General features: G+C 40.8%; 3 protein-coding genes across 3 annotated transcripts; 2 read left to right on the forward strand and 1 right to left on the reverse strand.

Annotated features, from left to right (window-relative positions):
* The first annotated feature begins 1,738 nt into the window (after positions 1-1,738).
* LOC117282587 lies at positions 1,739-3,972 on the forward strand. The gene is made up of 2 exons (XM_033752841.1): positions 1,739-3,583; positions 3,681-3,972. The coding sequence occupies exon 1, from the start codon at positions 2,071-2,073 to the stop codon at positions 3,580-3,582; it is 1,512 nt and encodes a 503-aa protein (XP_033608732.1). The 5' UTR covers positions 1,739-2,070; the 3' UTR covers position 3,583; positions 3,681-3,972.
* Positions 3,973-7,590: 3,618 nt separating this feature from the next.
* Positions 7,591-13,385, forward strand: LOC111867884 (39S ribosomal protein L30, mitochondrial). Its single transcript, XM_023858086.1, has 3 exons — positions 7,591-7,829; positions 7,916-8,042; positions 13,068-13,385. Exons 1-3 carry the CDS (start codon positions 7,720-7,722, stop codon positions 13,353-13,355), a joined length of 525 nt encoding a protein of 174 aa, XP_023713854.1. The 5' UTR covers positions 7,591-7,719; the 3' UTR covers positions 13,356-13,385.
* A 971-nt stretch (positions 13,386-14,356) lies between these two features.
* LOC111867883 lies at positions 14,357-16,977 on the reverse strand. Its single transcript, XM_023858085.2, has 2 exons — positions 14,993-16,977; positions 14,357-14,895 (listed from the first exon to the last, which is right to left on the reverse strand). Exon 1 carries the CDS (start codon positions 16,503-16,505, stop codon positions 14,994-14,996), a length of 1,512 nt encoding a protein of 503 aa, XP_023713853.1. The 5' UTR covers positions 16,506-16,977; the 3' UTR covers positions 14,357-14,895; position 14,993.
* Between the last annotated feature and the right edge of the window lie 2,677 nt (positions 16,978-19,654).

Genomic DNA, 19,654 nt, shown 5'->3' on the forward strand with positions numbered 1-19,654 from the left:
ATCGTTTTCAAAAGGAAAGACTACAGGCTAATAGGACGATAAGCCTTAGCTTCGGTGTAATTTAGTTTCCCAGTCTTTGGGATAAATGTCACCTTAACTTGACTCCATGGCATGGGGATAAAACCATATGCCATTCAGGCTCTAAATATGTGGCATAGGTGTGGAACTAAGAGTTCTGCCTCTTGCTGCAAAAGTGCCGGTACAATTCCATCTGTTCCCACTGACTTAAATGGTCTAAAGTTATTCAGTGCCCATCTGATTTTTGATTGGTTAATTATGACTTTGGCCAAGTTCCAGTCTACCCTGTTGGCCTTGCTTTAGCAAGTGACCAGGGTTTGCTTATTCTGTCCATCGTCCAAATTATTAATCAATTTTGAGTCGGGAAAGTGAACCCTAATTAATTCATTCAGTGTCTCCCTTCCTGTTTGAGTATACTGCCCGTTAGGCAGCTTAATCATGCTGGCTTTGTTGATCGCCTGTTTTGCCAAGATTCTCATAAGTCTGTCATTGATCTCCTAGCAGTGCCTCCTCCATGAGGATCTCTTGGCTTTCCATATTTCTTTGTTGCAATAGGTAAGGGCTTCCTTGTAAGTGTCCCACTGCTCTGTTCTCTTAGCCGTATTAAGAAAACTTCTCGTTTTGGTTCTAAGCGTAGGCAGCTGTTTATTTCACCAAGGTACTCTCCTTGGTTCGTGAGTGGTCATAGGTAGACAATTCCTATTAAAGGACGCGATAATAGGCCGTTGCAACTGGTCAACGGACCGATCAGCATTTTTTATTGTGAGTATATTTCGCGAGATGGTCTCCAGATTTACCTTTAGGCCGTCTTTCTAAGACTCCCAATTGATTCCCTTAGGATTCCTATAAGTAGCTTGATCTACTGTAATGTTGCTTATTTGGAAGCATATTGTCACCTGTTCAGTGTATAACGCGACAAATAACTTCACGCCTTATTGGATATAGCGAATTTTATTGCACATTCGCTCTTACAATCACACAGTTTACAATCTCAAAATTACTGCTTCTGCAGTATTACAACTACTTGGCCTGCGAGGGCTAGACTACAACTGACTGGTTGACTGGCTGGCTAACTCGTAACTCGTAACTGCTGCCTTGAGAACTAACTCGTGAACTCGTAACTCTAGAACTTGAGAATTGGCTCGTGAACTCGTTACTCGAGAACTAACTTCGGCGACTGATGCACTTAACTCCGGCGACGGCCACATTTTAACTTACTGCGGCGGATGTGTAGTTCCCTTATATCATCGCAGCGCCCGCCTGTTACGTAATCGGTACCTATTTTGCCTGACGCCGTGTTGACAGCGGCGTTGCGTGCCATGTCACAGTGCGGAGGGGGAGGGGGACGGAGCGCTGTCTCGTCCACCACGTCACTGCTGGGTGGGGAGGGGATGTCCTCCATTGCGCAACATGTCACAATATATATCTGTGATTCGACAAGGACGGCTCATAAGATACATGAAAATTACTGATCAATACGGGTCGGATTTCTGTGACATGTCATATTTTAATCCTGGCATCTTTTCACATGTAAAATTAAATATAAACACATTTCTGACTCTTGTGAACATGAAAATACGTTTTTTATTGGTCGTATAAATGCATATTTGAACCATATTTTAGCTTTAGGTCATATTTGGGCTCGAAGTGATATAAAATCATATTTTTGGTCATATTTTAGGCGAGTTTCACTTATTGCTCAGAAATATATTTGCAAGTATGGGCAACGATGTTATTTGGAACTTCATTTCTTAGAAATATTTGGCCTTGTGTAATGGGATTTGAAGGAATACTGTACAGTGTGAAGGGTAACGGTTCTTGACCTGGCGTAGAATCAACCACTTTGAAAAGAGAAATTGCCACCTCTGCCTCTGTCTGTCTGTCTGTGTATCTTTTTCTCCTCCACTGCAGTGATACCTGAAGTCCAGTTTGTTTCTTGCATATTGGTGAAAAATTTTTCCATCCACAAAGCGGTAAATTTCTACCCTCTCCCCGAAACCCGTCCAATACAGTACTGTATTCATAACTTCAGTTGTTCAGTATAGTTTCAAGATGCCTAAAGTCAAGTGCTCTAATAGCGTGAAGTTGCGTGGTTTTATTAAAGAGTTTGGTGACAAATATTTTAGTACTGACGGAGAAATTTTATTTTGCAAAATGTGTGAAGTGAAAGTTACGGCAGACAAACGTTTTACGGTGCAACAACACTGCAATACAGCTAAACATAGAAGCTGTGTAAACAGAGAAATTACCACGGAAAGTAGACAGCGATTGTTGTTTGAAAAGTCATCCTCCAGTTCACCGAAATCAGGAAATGCCTCCGAGTTTTCAAAGGATCTTTGTACTATGATGGTTTCATCAAATATTCCATTACATAAAGTAGATACACCTAGTTTCCGAAACTTCCTCGAAAAATATACAACTCATCCCATTCCGACCGAATCCACATTAAGAAAGAACTATCTCACTTCCTGCTACGATGTTACCATCAATAAAATAAGAAACTGTGTCGGAAATAATAAAATATGGGTGTCTATCGACGAAACTACCGACGTAAGTGGTAGATTTGTAGCGAATGTTGTTGTTGGTATACTGAAAGATGACCAGCCTCGAGATATATTCCTATTGGCATGTGAGGTGTTGGAAAAAGTGAATAATTCTTCCATTGCTGTTGTTTTCGACAATGCGATGAATTTGCTGTGGCCAAATAAGGTAGAACGAGAGAATGTGCTCCTCTTCTTAACGGATGCCGCTCCATATATGGTAAAGGCAGCAAAGGGACTTCAGGTACTGTATCCCAAAATGATTCATGCAACGTGTCTCGCACATGCTCTGCATAGGGTAGCAGAAGAGGTGCGAGAGAGCTACTTTGATGTAGATAAATTAATAGCAAATGGGAAGAAAATTTTTGTTAAGGCTCCACTTCGATTGCAGAAGTTTAAAGAAGAGGCTCCATCACTACCCCTTCCCCCTAAGCCTATTCTAACACGATGGGGGACTTGGCTCGATGCTGCAGATTATTATTGCACACACTACAGTGTGATTGAAAATATCTTCATGAAGTTTGACAGAGATGATTCATCTTCAATTCGAACTGTACAAAATTTGTTTTCATCAACCACGTCAAGAAATCTAGCGTACATAAAATCAAATTTCAGTGTGATATCAAAATCCATCATTAGACTTGAAGCTGTGGGCATGCAACTGTGCAATGCATTACAAATTGTTAAGAAAGTTGAAAGTGAACTACATCAAGCACGGGGCGAAGTTTCTGTGAAAATTAGTGCAAAATTACAAAATGTGCTCCAACGAAATCCTGGATATTCAACACTGTGTACAATTTCTGACATTCTTTGTGGCAAAGAAGTTGAATTTGACAACAGTGAATTAGAACTTGACGCAAGTGATTTGACTTGTTTTAAGTATGCCCCTGTGACATCTTGCGACGTAGAAAGGAGTTCCTCCAAATACAAGGCCACTGTTAGTGACAATCGGAGGTCCTTCAAGTTCGAGAATTTGAAAATGCATGTTGTCATTCAGTGCAACTCTACTGAAAAGGAAGATTAAGGTACCGTACAAATTATTTACCTGCAACTATTGGCACACTTTACTTTACTTTTCACGCTAAAATAAACAGTACTTTCATTCATGTTTTCTCTTTACAGGGTCAGCATTGTGTTGTGATGGATGCTTCACGGCTTAAAGACATTTATTCAGAAAAAATTACTTTGTACACTTTTCAATAAAACGCCATTCAGCTTTTCTCTTTGTGGGGTCAGCAATGTGCTGTGATCGAGGCTTCAGAGCTTAAAGATATTTATTCAGGACAAAATAACTTTGTAAACTTCTTAATAAATTGCCATTCTTAGGAATTTTTGTTAAATATTTACTTATTTTTTGTGGGCCATTCTGTCACATTTTGCCATTTTTAGGTCATAAATGCATGCATATTTTCAAAGTTTTAGGTCATAGAAATCCGAGACCTACTGATCAGGTTTCCTATTTTATTGGTCCCTAGTGTCAAGTCGCTAACCTCCTGTCTATTGCAAACCACAAAGGTAGGCTCGCTATCTTGGTTTAGAATATTAAGGCTCGAACTCACCAAACATTCCATGAGGCATTCTCCTCTTGGGTTCATGTCAGTGCTTCCCAAAAATGTGTGGTACTCGTCGGCATCACACCCAATGATGAGCTGCTTTTTCTCAAGATGACAATATTCAGCGATATCCATCACTTCTTTGGAAGGCGGTTGTTCGTCCGAGTAATATGGAAGGTAGGCTGAAGTGACGATGAGCTCCTCACAGCCTCCGCCAAATGTGTATATCGTCCTCACCGTTATTTTGTCTCTGGAACAGAATTAAAGCAAGGGTAAAGCATTAATATGATTATTAACATATATGCATGATCTCGCAGTTTCTTCAGGAGCCACAGTGTAGACTGTTCCCCCTGAATTTGTTGAGCCTCTTAATTGGTCACTTATATCCAAGGTTCCTGGATAAGTGCTACGTCTACTTTTCCTTCAGCAAATTGTAGACATAAAATTGCCGTAGCAGCCTGGATGTGGCGTAGATTAATTTGAATGATTCTTATTTTATATGTAAATGTCTTGTGTGTATGTATGTATGTATGTATGTATGTTGTGTGTTCATTTTGGAATGCTGGGAAAAGTGTCCTCCTAAATACCTTCTTCCACAGCCCCTTTCATTTTATCAGACCTGGATTCCCCTGAGGGAGGTCCCTGATCTGGTAAGGTCGGGTTAACGATAGGAGGGACTGTCTCTTTCTCGTCAGATGTTCTCTTCCGGTCAACTGAGGGAGTGGGTATATCATCCCCCTCCCCCTCAGAGACCGAGTTGAATAGTATTGTATCTGATACGTGTTCTGCCCGGCGCTGATCCTCAGGATCATTCAGCACCTTAACAGACCCTGTGAGAGTCCTGTGAATATTTTGTAACCGGTCCTCTGTATAGTAGTACAAGGGTCCTGGTCTACGAAAAGATAAGCCTCTGGCTTTTCGACTCAGATTGCTTATCTAGTACCCTCCAGTTCTCTGTATGAAGTCCTGGATTGAGGTCTGCAATCAATTTCAGCAGCTCTTTCTGGTTCTGGGCAACTTTGTCCCTAATCCGGAGAGCCACTTTAACAGGCTTGGGCAGGTTCCTGGCATCAGTAGCTTTCAGTCTGGCCCCTGATTCCAGCCTGTGGTTGTCAATGGCTTTGGTGAGCCATTGACCAGACTGTCGGTCGGCGCATCCAGACAAGGCTTCTTTTTCGCTAGACGGAGTCCACCTACTCCAGCGACTAGGTATCCCAGTCCTTCTCCTACTGTAGGTATGCTAGAGATACTAGCCCCCCTGTAGTGGTATGTCAGTACTACTAACTCGCAATAGAGTTTTCGGTTTTAACTCAGGCTCCGAACCACTGGTTCGTCCCTGCCTTTGGCTGAAAATTCAACAGCAGGTTCGCTGTCTGCACCTAGGTCCCCTAGTTGTTCACCAGAGCTTCCAGCCCCTGCTGAAGCCTTTATCGTAGGGATACCACGAGTTTTGGGGATTTAAAAGGTCGCCACCCGCAGCTCCCCTTACGGGTGGAAGGTATAAATTCAACGGGGTGTTGACTGGTGTCCCGAGGGGATCGTTCAAGACACTTGCTGATTACCACCCTAGTGTCATGCAGCCCTCAGCACGATGCCTCACACCTCGGCTTAGGTGGTTTGGTCCTGTAGTAAATGAAACCATCACAAGCCTCCAGGACCAAGAATGCCTGTTCGGGGGGAGAGGGGTATCCCAGATGATTAATAGGAGTGCGACGCCAGTTAGTCATGAGTTGCGACCAGGGTAACCTGCATGAGAGAGTCGCCCCTGAGGATTGCTTATGAGCTCCCCCCATTCCCACCCCTCCACGTGGGTTGGTCAAACCGTTTTAGTGTTCAACCCTAAGACTTGCGGCACCTTATCGCTACTCTAGGGAGACAACTCAAATAGCCGAAGCTACCCCCATCTGAGTGCTTTCCCGCATTCGTCCCAGGTACGCCGTAGTGAATCGTAAGGGTCATTATGCCGTCGCGTGGGAGGCTGTGGTCATAAAGCCATCGCCCTTTATGGGAACTTGGCTGCCAGCCCCGCAAGGGGGCTGTCGTTGTCCGGCGGGACCACGAGGAGGCGTCCCGAAGCTGTGTGCCAACGCATCCCTGGTCCATGATGCGCCCCACCAACCTCACCGAGAATGGCGTCATTAACACCTCTATCATGTGACATAAAAACGTCACAGTTACCCCGGGATCAAACCCGGGCCGAGCAAGGTATGCAACTCCGTGAGCATTTCCATTTTATAATTGTTCCCAAGATGCATCCCATCATCGTAAAATTTCCTCATTCGGATCTATTACAAGTCGTATTTAGTCAATTAACATCCTCACAATCCATTTTTAGCCCACTTCCCTAAAGTAAGTTTATGCGATCTGCATGCTCTTCAACCAGTCTGAAACTTGGTATGTTTATCATGGCTCTTGAGTCTACCTCAACAGCACAAGCCTATGTGTCTACATGTGTATGCTGACAACGGCACGGTAAAAAGAAATCCGTCCATTGATAAGCAGAGGCTAGGTAAAACGTTCCCATTGCAATGAATCCACACGCAACATAGAATATTCTATGAGGTCCGTGTCGTATCAAGGAAAATAGGAACTTTATTCCCCAATCCCGTGTGGAGGCAGGGTCGAATACCTCAACCGTGACCCTCCGAGCCGTAGGAGGCGACGAAAAGGGAAGTCTCAGATTTGAAACAGTAAAATATGATCGCCAGTCCCAAGGGTCTCGGACCCCAGAAAGACTGCGCTGACAAGGCCAGCAGCATATATAAAAGACAGACCCGTCCTCTCGTCAGAGAGGGCGCCCCTCAGAAATAAGACCGTAACTGTCAAACGGCAAAAATTAATGTCTGGTCATGAGCCCCAGATGGTGCTCGACAGCAAGACTTACTGACTGACTGACCGTCAGTCGCAATGTGACTTTGACTTTGACTAGTTGCCCCTTGAAGTGATCCCCACATGGAGGCGGGTTCAAATATCTCCACCGTAGCCCTGCGATTCATAAGAGGCGACGAAAAGGGAACCCAGTACGTGGGGGTGCAATTGGGCCACCCTATTCCTAGGGGATATAAGTATGAGCACCTGGCCCTCATGGTTGGGGGAGTCTCGAATTTGAGACAGTTAAATGTGGTTATCAGTCCGGCGAGCCTTGGACCTGAGATTGACTGCATTGGAGAGGATAAACAGCAACTGTAAACGACAAACATTTTAATTTTATTCTGAATTGAACGTAACGTTAATTTTATTCTATCGCAATATCTTGAAAAATGATTGAAATCGATTTTGTAATTTGTATGTACGTTTTTAACAGGTTAATTATAAAATTGAAACATACAGAAAATTATACTAATTTTGTTTGTAACGTTGTTAGACTAAGCAAAAAACATCCTAAATATTCGCCATCCTTGTGTGCAACGACATGGGTTGTTCCAATTTTCAGACAATATGTACAAGTGGTTTGTGAGCGTCTTTGCCATCAACGATCTTTGAAAGCCGTGTCCGAAGGAGGGTAATTATGTGATTATTACTTTTAGTGCTTTTAGTGCTTATGTGTTGGTATTCGGTGGGTCTAGATCGTCAAGATAGCGCAAGATAGGTCTAGATTTTGCACAAATATGTCCATAGCAGGAAAGCCGTTATTTTCTTTTGTTAGAATTAGCCATCTTTTAAAGAGATATAGTTCTAGTGAAGGTATAAAATATCAAGGTTTCACATATTACCCAAGGTAAATATTAATTCACATCTTAATTCACATAACCTATTGTCTGGAGGAAGGTTTGGCTTTATGGATATTAATTTTGTAACTGCCAGGTTCCCGGATGAGAAGGATCCACCCTACGAACCTACGAAACTTCTCATGGTACAGCGTGTGAAACCAGTGAAAGGGAATCCATACTGGGACAAGAAATTGCTTAAACATTTCGGTTTAGATGGCAAGGTGAGCTTTTTGTAATGTAGAATAAAGAGATATGGTTACTTTTATTAGTGACTTATAACACAGGCTCTGGATTGGATGAGTGGGTTTATTAACATCTTATGCAATCAGCTCGCACTTACAAGCAATACAGTGCTAGCTCTGATTTACACACGCACTAGGATTCCCAGTCTTCTCTAGTCATCTCCTGGTAACGGAATTAAAAGAGTCTCACTGTGACGAAGTCTTTCGATCACCCACTGAGTCTTCACAGGCCGACTTCTAATTCTTCTTCAATTCTCTTGGTGTCCACAGCTCCTGGTTCCAATCTGCTCTCTCTAGTTGAGCTGTTTGTGCCTGCTCTAGTTAATCTATTCCTACACAGTCAAAGTCACATTGTGACTAATGGTCAGTCAGTCAGTCAGTAAGTCTTGGTGTCAAGTCCCATCTGGGACTCATGATTAGTAATGTTATATTTTAGCGTCCTGTTGCACTGATTTATGTCCATGATTTAGTCTATCCGTCTTACAGTGCATACATTTATTCACCTTACTCTTCTCTCTTGCACTACATGTTTCAGCACAAAAGTGCCATCTTCAGGTGCTTTTCGATGTACGTCAAACTACTTCATTGCATGCCCTGTTGTCTTTATACTAAAATATATATTCATCATATATATTGATAAATTTTAAATATTAAAAATATNCATGTAGTGCAAGAAAGAAGAGTAAGGTGAATAAATGTATGCACTGTAAGACGGATAGAATAAATCATGGTCATGATTAGATATTTATTACAGTTTGACAGTTATTGTCATGTATTTTGTGGGATGCCCTTGCTGACGAGAGGATGGGTCTGTCATTTGTACATGTTGCTGGTCCATGCCAGTGCAGTTTTTCTTGGGTTCTGAGTCCCTTGGGACTCAAGACCATATTTTACTGTCTCAGACCTGAGACTTCCCTTTTTGTTACTTCCCTTGGGACTCGAAGACCATATTTTACTGTCTCAGACTTGAGACTTCCCTTTTTGTTACTTCCTATGACTCGCAGGGTCATGGTGGAGGTATTTGACCCTGCTTCCACATGGGTTCTGATGTTAATTCAAAGTCATATTGCAACTGACAGTCAGTCAGACAGTGGGCTTATGACCAGATATTTATTACTGTTTGACAGTTACGGCCTTGTTTTTTTTTGGGACGAGAGGACGGGTCTGTCTTTTGTCAGAGTCATTTATCTGCCGTAGTAAGTTATTTGTCATAATGTAAAAGATGTTTACATTTTGCATGTTAAACATGTAAAAAATGTATATAAAATATATACAGGGCCTCTGTCAGTCCAGGCTCAGTACAGCAGATTTTGCCCTATTTCTAGTAGTATTCGCTACCACGGCAGTCTAGTCACTTTAACAGGTGTATGCTTGACCGTCGACAAGTTTAAGCCTCTTATATTTTCTATGTCTGGCTTCTCCTTGTCCAACATTGCGAAAAATTTCGTTATCATGGTTTTGTATGACTTCTGCTTGCCTGCATAATTCTGTTATATAATCATATACGTATGGAATTTAGAAAGCCATGAGTAAATCATGAACCGGTGTGTGCCTTGGAAAATTGTCAATAATGTGGAGAACCTAGTTTTGCAGGTGCTGCAATTTCATTAGTTCACAGCTCTTGTCATATATCCACAGCACAGACCACATGGAAAACCTCTTCTATTCTTGTAGAGATGTGTTACAACACAATTGTGTAGCAAGCAGTCTTGATGTGTATTATAGCAATGGACTCCCAACTGTTGTCATGCAATAATAGATGAAGATGTGTACCAGCTGTTTCATAGAAACAGCAATTATTCTATTACATGTGTATTCGTTACCACAAGAACAATGGGAATCCATGTGACATTATTGTTATCAGGACACGACTGTGTTCTAGTCTGATGAGTTCTGCGAGAGGAAATATTTACTTCTGCTTTTGAGGCATTTTATTCAGGCTTTGATGTAGTTTATGCTGGCAGTTTCATTACCAAAGCATTCAGTTCATTTTATATGCAGAAATTTGTACACTAATAAAGTAATATGTATATTTTAGCAGTACCTTGTTAGTAGGAATGTGATCAGGTAATCTCAGTCGCATTGTACACATCTGTCATTTGAAATCACATCTGAAATCTGCCATATTGGCCTTTGAATTGCCCTGCCTTATATTACTTTAATTTGCACTGTGTAGGTTATAACTTTTAGTTTAAATTAAGTCACCAAATGTAAATGGACTTAGAATCTAAGCGCAACAACATTCAGTTTGTTTAGATTATGCTCTGAATGGAAATAGGTATGAATAATGAATGACTTATTCAGTAAATATGGACCTTGCTGGTGAAAGGTAAGTCAGAATGTTTTATGTTGTGAATGTGAATGCCATTGGGAAGGTACCAGCCCTACTCTAGTTCTTGATGAGCTTTGGTTTTGTTTACTATGTGAACTTATTAAAGTATCCACCAACCAATAGGAGAGAATTTCAAATGTGGAAAAGGAATTGGGTTCAGCCAGACTCAAGATCAATATTTTTGGTACTTAAATGTCAGTGTGTGGTGTAGGTAGGTTTTGGAGTTGCTGCCATGTTTTCTGTGACGGCACTGTTGATATTGTAAGTGTATTTGTAAAAGCCCAAGACCCAAAGCATGACATTGGAAATTACTTCCAGTGATGAGTCAACAAGATTTGGCTCTTGGTTTTTGTCTTTAAAATAGATCATTGGTTTCATTTTGAAAAGGTTAGGGTTTTGATTTTGCTGTCTGCCACATTAGCACTGCCAGCCATCAGAGTTTATAGTTGTAAAATCTGAACCTGAAGATCAGTCTCAGAAGCAATGTTTTCCCTGAGCCAGGGATGCAAATGTGCACGCAGGCCATAGTATATTCTGAGCAGCAGTTGTGTTGGCTTGGGCGTCTGGGCCAGTGCGAGGAGTACAGCGTTTAAGAAAAAGTCCATAACAGACACTAAATTTATAAGCTCCCAGCAAATAACAATTTATGTTTTTCAGTTCTATTTTTAGTAATTCAAATTGACAAGGCTGCACCATAGCTCAAGCGGTTAGTCGCTGGCTTCCCACCGTGGCAGCCCGGGTTTGATCCCGGGTCTGGTCAAGTGGGATTTGTGGTGGAAAAAGTGACGCTGGGGCAGGTTTTCTCCGAGTACCTCATTTTCCCGTGACAATCTTCATTCCACCAATTGCTCCACAATCACCCTCACCTATCATCTGGGGCTGGTACAATAAGCCAGAAGTGGCCGCAGTACAAGGGACTTAGTCCCACCCCTCTAGCAATAAAAAAAAAAATTCAAATTGACACTATACTAAACTGCCATTCACAGTGGCTGTACAGTCTGAGGTGTGAAATGTCTTAACCTGCTTGAACGCCGGAATCGTGGGTTTGAATTCCACTCAACGCATGGATATTTGTCAGCATTTATTTTGTGTCCTGTGTAGGTAGTGGCCTTGTGTCGGGCTGATCCCCCATCCAAGGAGTCCTACCATCCAATATTAAAAAACTGAAGTGAAACGGATGCCTTATGCTCCAAGTGGGAGCAGCAGGAATAGATATGTACTAAACTGATAGAAGTGTGCAGGAGACGAGACTTGTGCATGGAAGTGTGACAGCCACTGTGCGGCCACGCAGACATGCAGCTTACGAGGGATCTTGCTCAGAAGGTTATTAGAATTGTAAATATGGCAGGCAAAAGAAAAGAAAAACTCCATGATCTTAGTCTGCAAGCGAACTATACCAACCAAGCGACTGCCGCTTCTCGGCAAAGTTTAGTGCCAACTTTTGTGGATAGAGGGTGTCACGTGGTCAGCGCAATGGATCCCCACGGCCGTTAATTTCGGTTTTCTAGACCAGAAATATGGCAGCATGGTGGAAAACATTTCAAGATACTTTGGGTCTTCCATTAATATGTAAGTACTGTGTTTTGGAAGCTGTCAGCTATCAGTTGTACTTGCTCATCCACTGGTTGGGTGGAGACAAAAATCAAGTCTTGACATTGACAGAGAAGCCTCCGCTGTAGTGAGGATCCTGAGTTTGTGACTGTATCATTCATTTTAAGTTGATCAGTTGAGGGGGAGGTGTAGCAGGATCCACAGAAAGAATGATCACTAGGAACAGGGAGTGTAAGGAGTGACACACATACCCAGGAACCCCAACAGTATAACACACGCAGTCGCAGGAGCACGACACAACAAAAGCACAACACACAAGATAATGAAGGAGTGCTCCAACAAAGGAGAATGGGCGTGACTGACGTAGTGAGGGGCGACGTAGCGATGTGGTATCCTAAACAATTTTAATATTTTTAACGTTTGACAATGTATATGATAGATACATATTTTAGTTATTTTAATGTGTGAACATGGCATGCAATGAACTGGTTTGACGTGGATAAGTAAGCACCTGAAGATGGCATTATTATGCCGAAACATGTAGTGCGAGGGAGAGAAAGAGATAAATGAGTGTATGCACTGCAAGACGGATTAAATAAATCGTGGAGTGTAAGGAGGTTCTTCTTGTAGAGTAGAGCTGAGTTGAGTTTATTTGCATTCCATAGATCCTTCTTTGGGCTAAACCGAATGTTGTAGAATGTCATGTTATTTCACATGTAGATGTGTGTAGAGTAGATGGAAAATAATCTCCAGAGTAAAAGGAGTGAGTTATGGACAAGAGAAAAATCTTTTGCCCCTGCCAGGAATTGAACTCCAATTCCCCAGTCTTTCGGCCTGTAGACTAGGCAGGCACTGTACCACCTGAGCAGTCCCGGCTTTGCCCACTAAAAATAGTTTCAGTTGGTATTGGAGCCACTGAGCAGCTGTTAGCTTCTCAAGAAGAGCTCAATTCCATCAAGTTAGTTTCTGGGAAAACAGGGCTCTACTGGTCTCCATTTCTCTGTACACATAATGCGCATGATGAAGTGAACTCAGGTGTTAGTCACTTTTGAAGAAGTATTTTTCATGTAGAGTTGAAGTTCACTTCACATCTTAATATTTTGTTGTTCAATTTATTTCAGAAAAATAGCATTGCTATTGTGAAAAACATCCCGGAAGTTAATGAAAATCTGTGGAAGATTAAACATCTGGTGAAGATAACGCCTATTCAATGCCCCAATGGCATGCCAGAAGAAGGTGATTATGAAGGGACATATTTGACAGAATACGGAGAATTTAAGGTGTCTCCTCGACTGAAGATCGACCCAAAACAAATTGAAGCAACAGAAACATTTGTGAAAGATGAAAGAAAGTTTGATGGAGAAACTTTACGAAAACTTTTGACGCTTAAATGGCTACATGGTTGGTGATATGTAGCTTGGTGTTTGTAGATGTAGACAGAATTGAATAACACTGCTTAATACGAGGGTAAGTCAATAAGTAAGTTACAAATGGATATACAACTTAAACAAATAAGACTACTGATTTGAAAAATGCTTTTATTTCTCAACATATTCTCCCTGTACATTGAGGCACCTGTCCCATCGTTTCACAAGCCCCTGAAAATCAGTAGCATACAATTCTTTGGGCTGCTGTCGGAACCAGGCGTGTTCACAGGGCATGGCATACCTCATAATGCATGACAGGTTAGGTTTTCACAAAGTCTGTGCATGATGGGTGCCACATATGGTGACCCCACAACACAAAATGCAAAGAATGGGTCTGGAATTACAGCATTTCAATCGCTACCACAATGGACACGATATGCTAGCCCGAATTGTCACAGGTGATAAGTGTTTGGTTCACCATTACCAGCCCGAGACAAAGCGTGCGTCAGTGCACTGGAAACATCCTGCTTTGCCTGCCAAAAAATAGTTTAAGGTGACACCATCCTCCAGGAAAGTGATGCTCACAGTCTTCTGGGATCACGAAGCCATACTGCTCGCCGCATTTCAGCCTCAAGGCGACGCAGGATGTTTCCACAGCATTGACGCACATTTTGTCTCGGGCTGGTAATGGTGAAACCAAGACTCATCTCCTGTGACAATTTGGGCTAGCATATCGTGTCCTTCATCGTGGTAGCGATTGAGGTGCTGTAATGCCAGACCCATTCTTTGCATTTTGTGTTGTGGGGTCAGCATGCGCGGCACCTATCGTGCACAGACTTTGTGAAAACCTAACCTGGCATTATGATTTATGCCATGCCGTGTGAACACACCTGGTTCCAACAGCAGCCCAAAGAATTTTATGCTGCTGGTTTCCAGGGGCTTGTGAAATGATGGGACAAGTGCCTCAATGTACAATGAGATTATGTTGAGAAATAAAAGCATTTTTCAAATCAGTACTCTTATTTGTTTAAGTTCTATATCCATTTGTAACTTACTTATTGACTTACCCTCATATTTGTTTTGAATGATCACCTTTACATATTGAAGTGATGAATTTTTAATGGATTGGGTGACTTTCATGTAGTGTGAAGATGTGTTGATGTTAAACATGTGGGATATTATAAAGGCCATTTAAAAGCACCATGTTTGGATTTTGTGTCATATTCAATGACAAAATAAGTATGAATTATAGGTGATCATTAGGGCTCGGATTTTTCTGACCTAAAAACTTTGAAAGTATGCATGCATTTATGCCCTAAAAATGGCAAAATGTGACAGAATGGCCCACAAAAAATAATTAAATATTTAACAAAAATTCCTAAGAATGGCAATTTATTAAGAAGTTTACAAAGTTATTTTGTCCTGAATAAATATCTTTAAGCTCTGAAGCCTCGATCACAGCACATTGCTGACCCCACAAAGAGAAAAGCTGAATGGCGTTTTATTGAAAAGTGTACAAAGTAATTTTTTCTGAATAAATGTCTTTAAGCCGTGAAGCATCCATCACAACACAATGCTGACCCTGTAAAGAGAAAACATGAATGAAAGTACTGTTTATTTTAGCGTGAAAAGTAAAGTAAAGTGTGCCAATAGTTGCAGGTAAATAATTTGTACGGTACCTTAATCTTCCTTTTCAGTAGAGTTGCACTGAATGACAACATGCATTTTCAAATTCTCGAACTTGAAGGACCTCCGATTGTCACTAACAGTGGCCTTGTATTTGGAGGAACTCCTTTCTACGTCGCAAGATGTCACAGGGGCATACTTAAAACAAGTCAAATCACTTGCGTCAAGTTCTAATTCACTGTTGTCAAATTCAACTTCTTTGCCACAAAGAATGTCAGAAATTGTACACAGTGTTGAATATCCAGGATTTCGTTGGAGCACATTTTGTAATTTTGCACTAATTTTCACAGCAACTTCGCCCTGTGCTTGATGTAGTTCACTTTCAACTTTCTTAACAATTTGTAATGCATTGCACAGTTGCATGCCCACAGCTTCAAGTCTAATGATGGATTTTGATATCACACTGAAATTTGATTTTATGTACGCTAGATTTCTTGACGTGGTTGATGAAAACAAATTTTGTACAGTTCGAATTGAAGATGAATCATCTCTGTCAAACTTCATGAAGATATTTTCAATCACACTGTAGTGTGTGCAATAATAATCTGCAGCATCGAGCCAAGTCCCCCATCGTGTTAGAATAGGCTTAGGGGGAAGGGGTAGTGATGGAGCCTCTTCTTTAAACTTCTGCAATCGAAGTGGAGCCTTAACAAAAATTTTCTTCCCATTTGCTATTAATTTATCTACATCAAAGTAGCTCTCTCGCACCTCTTCTGCTACCCTATGCAGAGCATGTGCGAGACACGTTGCATGAATCATTTTGGGATACAGTACCTGAAGTCCCTTTGCTGCCTTTACCATATATGGAGCGGCATCCGTTAAGAAGAGGAGCACATTCTCTCGTTCTACCTTATTTGGCCACAGCAAATTCATCGCATTGTCGAAAACAACAGCAATGGAAGAATTATTCACTTTTTCCAACACCTCACATGCCAATAGGAATATATCTCGAGGCTGGTCATCTTTCAGTATACCAACAACAACATTCGCTACAAATCTACCACTTACGTCGGTAGTTTCGTCGATAGACACCCATATTTTATTATTTCCGACACAGTTTCTTATTTTATTGATGGTAACATCGTAGCAGGAAGTGAGATAGTTCTTTCTTAATGTGGATTCGGTCGGAATGGGATGAGTTGTATATTTTTCGAGGAAGTTTCGGAAACTAGGTGTATCTACTTTATGTAATGGAATATTTGATGAAACCATCATAGTACAAAGATCCTTTGAAAACTCGGAGGCATTTCCTGATTTCGGTGAACTGGAGGATGACTTTTCAAACAACAATCGCTGTCTACTTTCCGTGGTAATTTCTCTGTTTACACAGCTTCTATGTTTAGCTGTATTGCAGTGTTGTTGCACCGTAAAACGTTTGTCTGCCGTAACTTTCACTTCACACATTTTGCAAAATAAAATTTCTCCGTCAGTACTAAAATATTTGTCACCAAACTCTTTAATAAAACCACGCAACTTCACGCTATTAGAGCACTTGACTTTAGGCATCTTGAAACTATACTGAACAACTGAAGTTATGAATACAGTACTGTATTGGACGGGTTTCGGGGAGAGGGTAGAAATTTACCGCTTTGTGGATGGAAAAATTTTTCACCAATATGCAAGAAACAAACTGGACTTCAGGTATCACTGCAGTGGAGGAGAAAAAGAGACACAAAAAGACAGACAGACAGACAGACAGAGGCAGAGGTGGCAATTTCTCTTTTCAAAGTGGTTGATTCTACGCCAGGTCAAGAACCGTTACCCTTCACACTGTACAGTATTCCTTCAAATCCCATTACACAAGGCCAAATATTTCTAAGAAATGAAGTTCCAAATAACATCGTTGCCCATACTTGCAAATATATTTCTGAGCAATAAGTGAAACTCGCCTAAAATATGACCAGAAATATGATTTTATATCACTTTGAGCCCAAATATGACCTAAAGCTAAAATATGGTTCAAATATGCATTTATATGACCAATAAAAACCGTATTTTCATGTTCACAAGAGTCAGAAATGCGTTTATATTTAATTATACATGTGAAAAGATGCCAGGATAAAAATATGACATGTCATAGAAATCCGAGCCCTAGTGATCATCATGTTCCTGCAGTATAGTTTGATGGATGGAACTCTCTTTTACCCTAACCTGTTTTTCCATGTTCGTTCTTCCTTCAATTTCCAGTTGCCATTTTTTCTTTAATATATACAAAATTGAGTATTGACCCATTCCATGGGTCTGTGTGTCAGTACATTTGCTGAAGAGAACTCAACGCAAATAATCCTTACTTTCCTAAGCAGAATGTATGGAACATCAAAGATAAAAAATTCTTCTCAGTGTCACAAAGTTTTGATTAACTTGCCCATGAAAATGGTTACAGATGTCAATACAAATTACGTACTGTGTGGTGGAAAAATGGCATTTTTAAATAATAGAAACCCAGACATTTCTACATATTTAAATCTATGTAGCTGTATTTAATTTTCTTTTAGTGCGTGTAATAACCGAATCCTTAATAATTCATTCATTTGTCACCAATTGGACAGTAAATAATTGATTATGAGTTTAATGCTTGTTAGTTATAAGGGAAGAGTTTATTGCAGAGAGTCTTCATTATACAATTTATTTAAAATAAGTCACCTACATAATTACAGAATATCACTTCTCTTTGTCACATTGATTAAATTTTCATTTTTGTAAGAAATTTGAAGAGTATAGCTATTAGGATATCATTTATAATTCCTTTTCTGAATCCGGCTGATAAGTCATGTTTATTTTACATTCTTATTATCAGTGTTCTTCCACTTAAAAGGCGATGTTGTCCCTGTGTTTGACTAAGTACTGTGTCATGAAAGTGCATGGGGGAGTGAATGTATAGATCCACATTTTCTTGACATGGCACTAGTTGGAAGTGAGTGGTCAGCTACACTCCCCGGCTATTTTACCCCTCCTGGGAAAGAGCCCCCAGTACCCATTGGATAGGAGGTTTGGTGGGCCCCAGAGCTGGTCTGGATGACGTGGAGAAAATTCTTGATCCTGCTGGGCCTCGAACTCTGACCCCTCAGTTGTTCGACCCATAGCCAGTCGCTATACTGACTACACTAGCCTGGCTTCCCATGTTCTTCCATTGCATAACAAAAATCATCTTGGGTCATCAAGAGTGTCAACGTTTGCTTAAAATAAAAAAAAAAACAAATTCTCCATCATTAATTGATACAGTGTTAGAAAAACTTGCTTTTTACTTAATTTTGATACTGCTGATTGGCCTAAGAAGATGTATTTTATTCATGATGAAGCATAAGATCTTGCATAAATTTCATCAATTGTGGTACCTGCCTGTACCTTCAATGTCTGACAGATAGAAATTTTAGGTACCATTTTCCATTGAAAGAAGCGTGTTTTATGATGCAGAATCTGTTTAGGGCGTGGTAAGCAGAAGACCAGGGTCAGGATCTGGATATTGTTATGTAAAAATATAAGGAGGGGTAAACTGCATTCTCACAGTAAAGGCGATGGTTTGGTGAAGGTATATAGCAGTTAAGTGGCAATGGAGAAAGGTAAAAGATCTTTGATGGACATCCACCAGACAGTTTGGAAGGATGATATTTTGAGAAGGTAAGTGACAGGTCCATAATTCAATATAAAAGCCATGTCCTGCAAATTAAATATAAATGGAAGAGTTCTGTCTTTCATGATATGATGCTCTGCTTGCTATCAACTTGATTCTGGTTTATTGCTTGGAATACTACTAAACCCTGATGCCAGAGGTGATATCAAGCTCCTAAACATCTGTGGAATTTCACCAGGCTAGACTGCATAATATCCCAGAAAATGGAACACTTCATAACCACTACTGTGAGAGCCTCAAGTTCCACATAATATACATATAATGACAGCTTTTCCAGTTGCCCTGAAACAGTAAAAGAATTTAGGATTTGCACTACCCACAGTGGAGGTTATAAGAGTACTATCTTCTGGGATATATAACTATATTTAGGTCATTGAAAGTTAACAGACGATTTGGAGCCTGAAGATGGAACCTACATACCTCCAAAACATTGGTTGACACTTTTAACAGACTGCACAGTGTTATATCCCAGAACACATCAACATTCAAAGAATTTTGTTTACAGTTTCCTTTCAACAGCTTCTTCCAGGCCATAGTATGCCTGGCCATGATCATATATACAACCACTTTGAGGGAAACCAATTAAGATGGGTGGTAGGAGTATTTACAGGACACTGTGACCTAAAAGGAGATCTTTTCAAACTGGGATTGACAGATGACCCCACTTGTGAAAGGTGCCTAGAAGAAAATGAATCAGCCACACATATCCTATATGACTGTGAGGCCATAGCTTATGTAAAATTTCGTCACCTGGGCCAGTTCTTTATTGAACCAAGTGACTAGCATGACGCCCCCACAAAGTCCTACATTTCATTCAAAATGTAGGATTAATAAAGGGCTAATCAAAGTGGAATCGCAATAGACTATTGATGGTCGCGGCGCAATGGCTGGATTATTATGGCCCACCCCTCATACTTTCAAGCTGGAAGTGTAAGAATTAGGCTGTAACGTTGTGGACAGATTCATTTGGCTCAGGTTAGAGATCAGTTGAATTATACCACGCGCCTGTTAATCCAATCTTATG

This window comes from Cryptotermes secundus, unplaced genomic scaffold, assembly GCF_002891405.2.
Source record: "Cryptotermes secundus unplaced genomic scaffold, Csec_1.0 scaffold91, whole genome shotgun sequence".
NCBI classification, from domain to species: Eukaryota; Metazoa; Arthropoda; class Insecta; order Blattodea; family Kalotermitidae; genus Cryptotermes; species Cryptotermes secundus.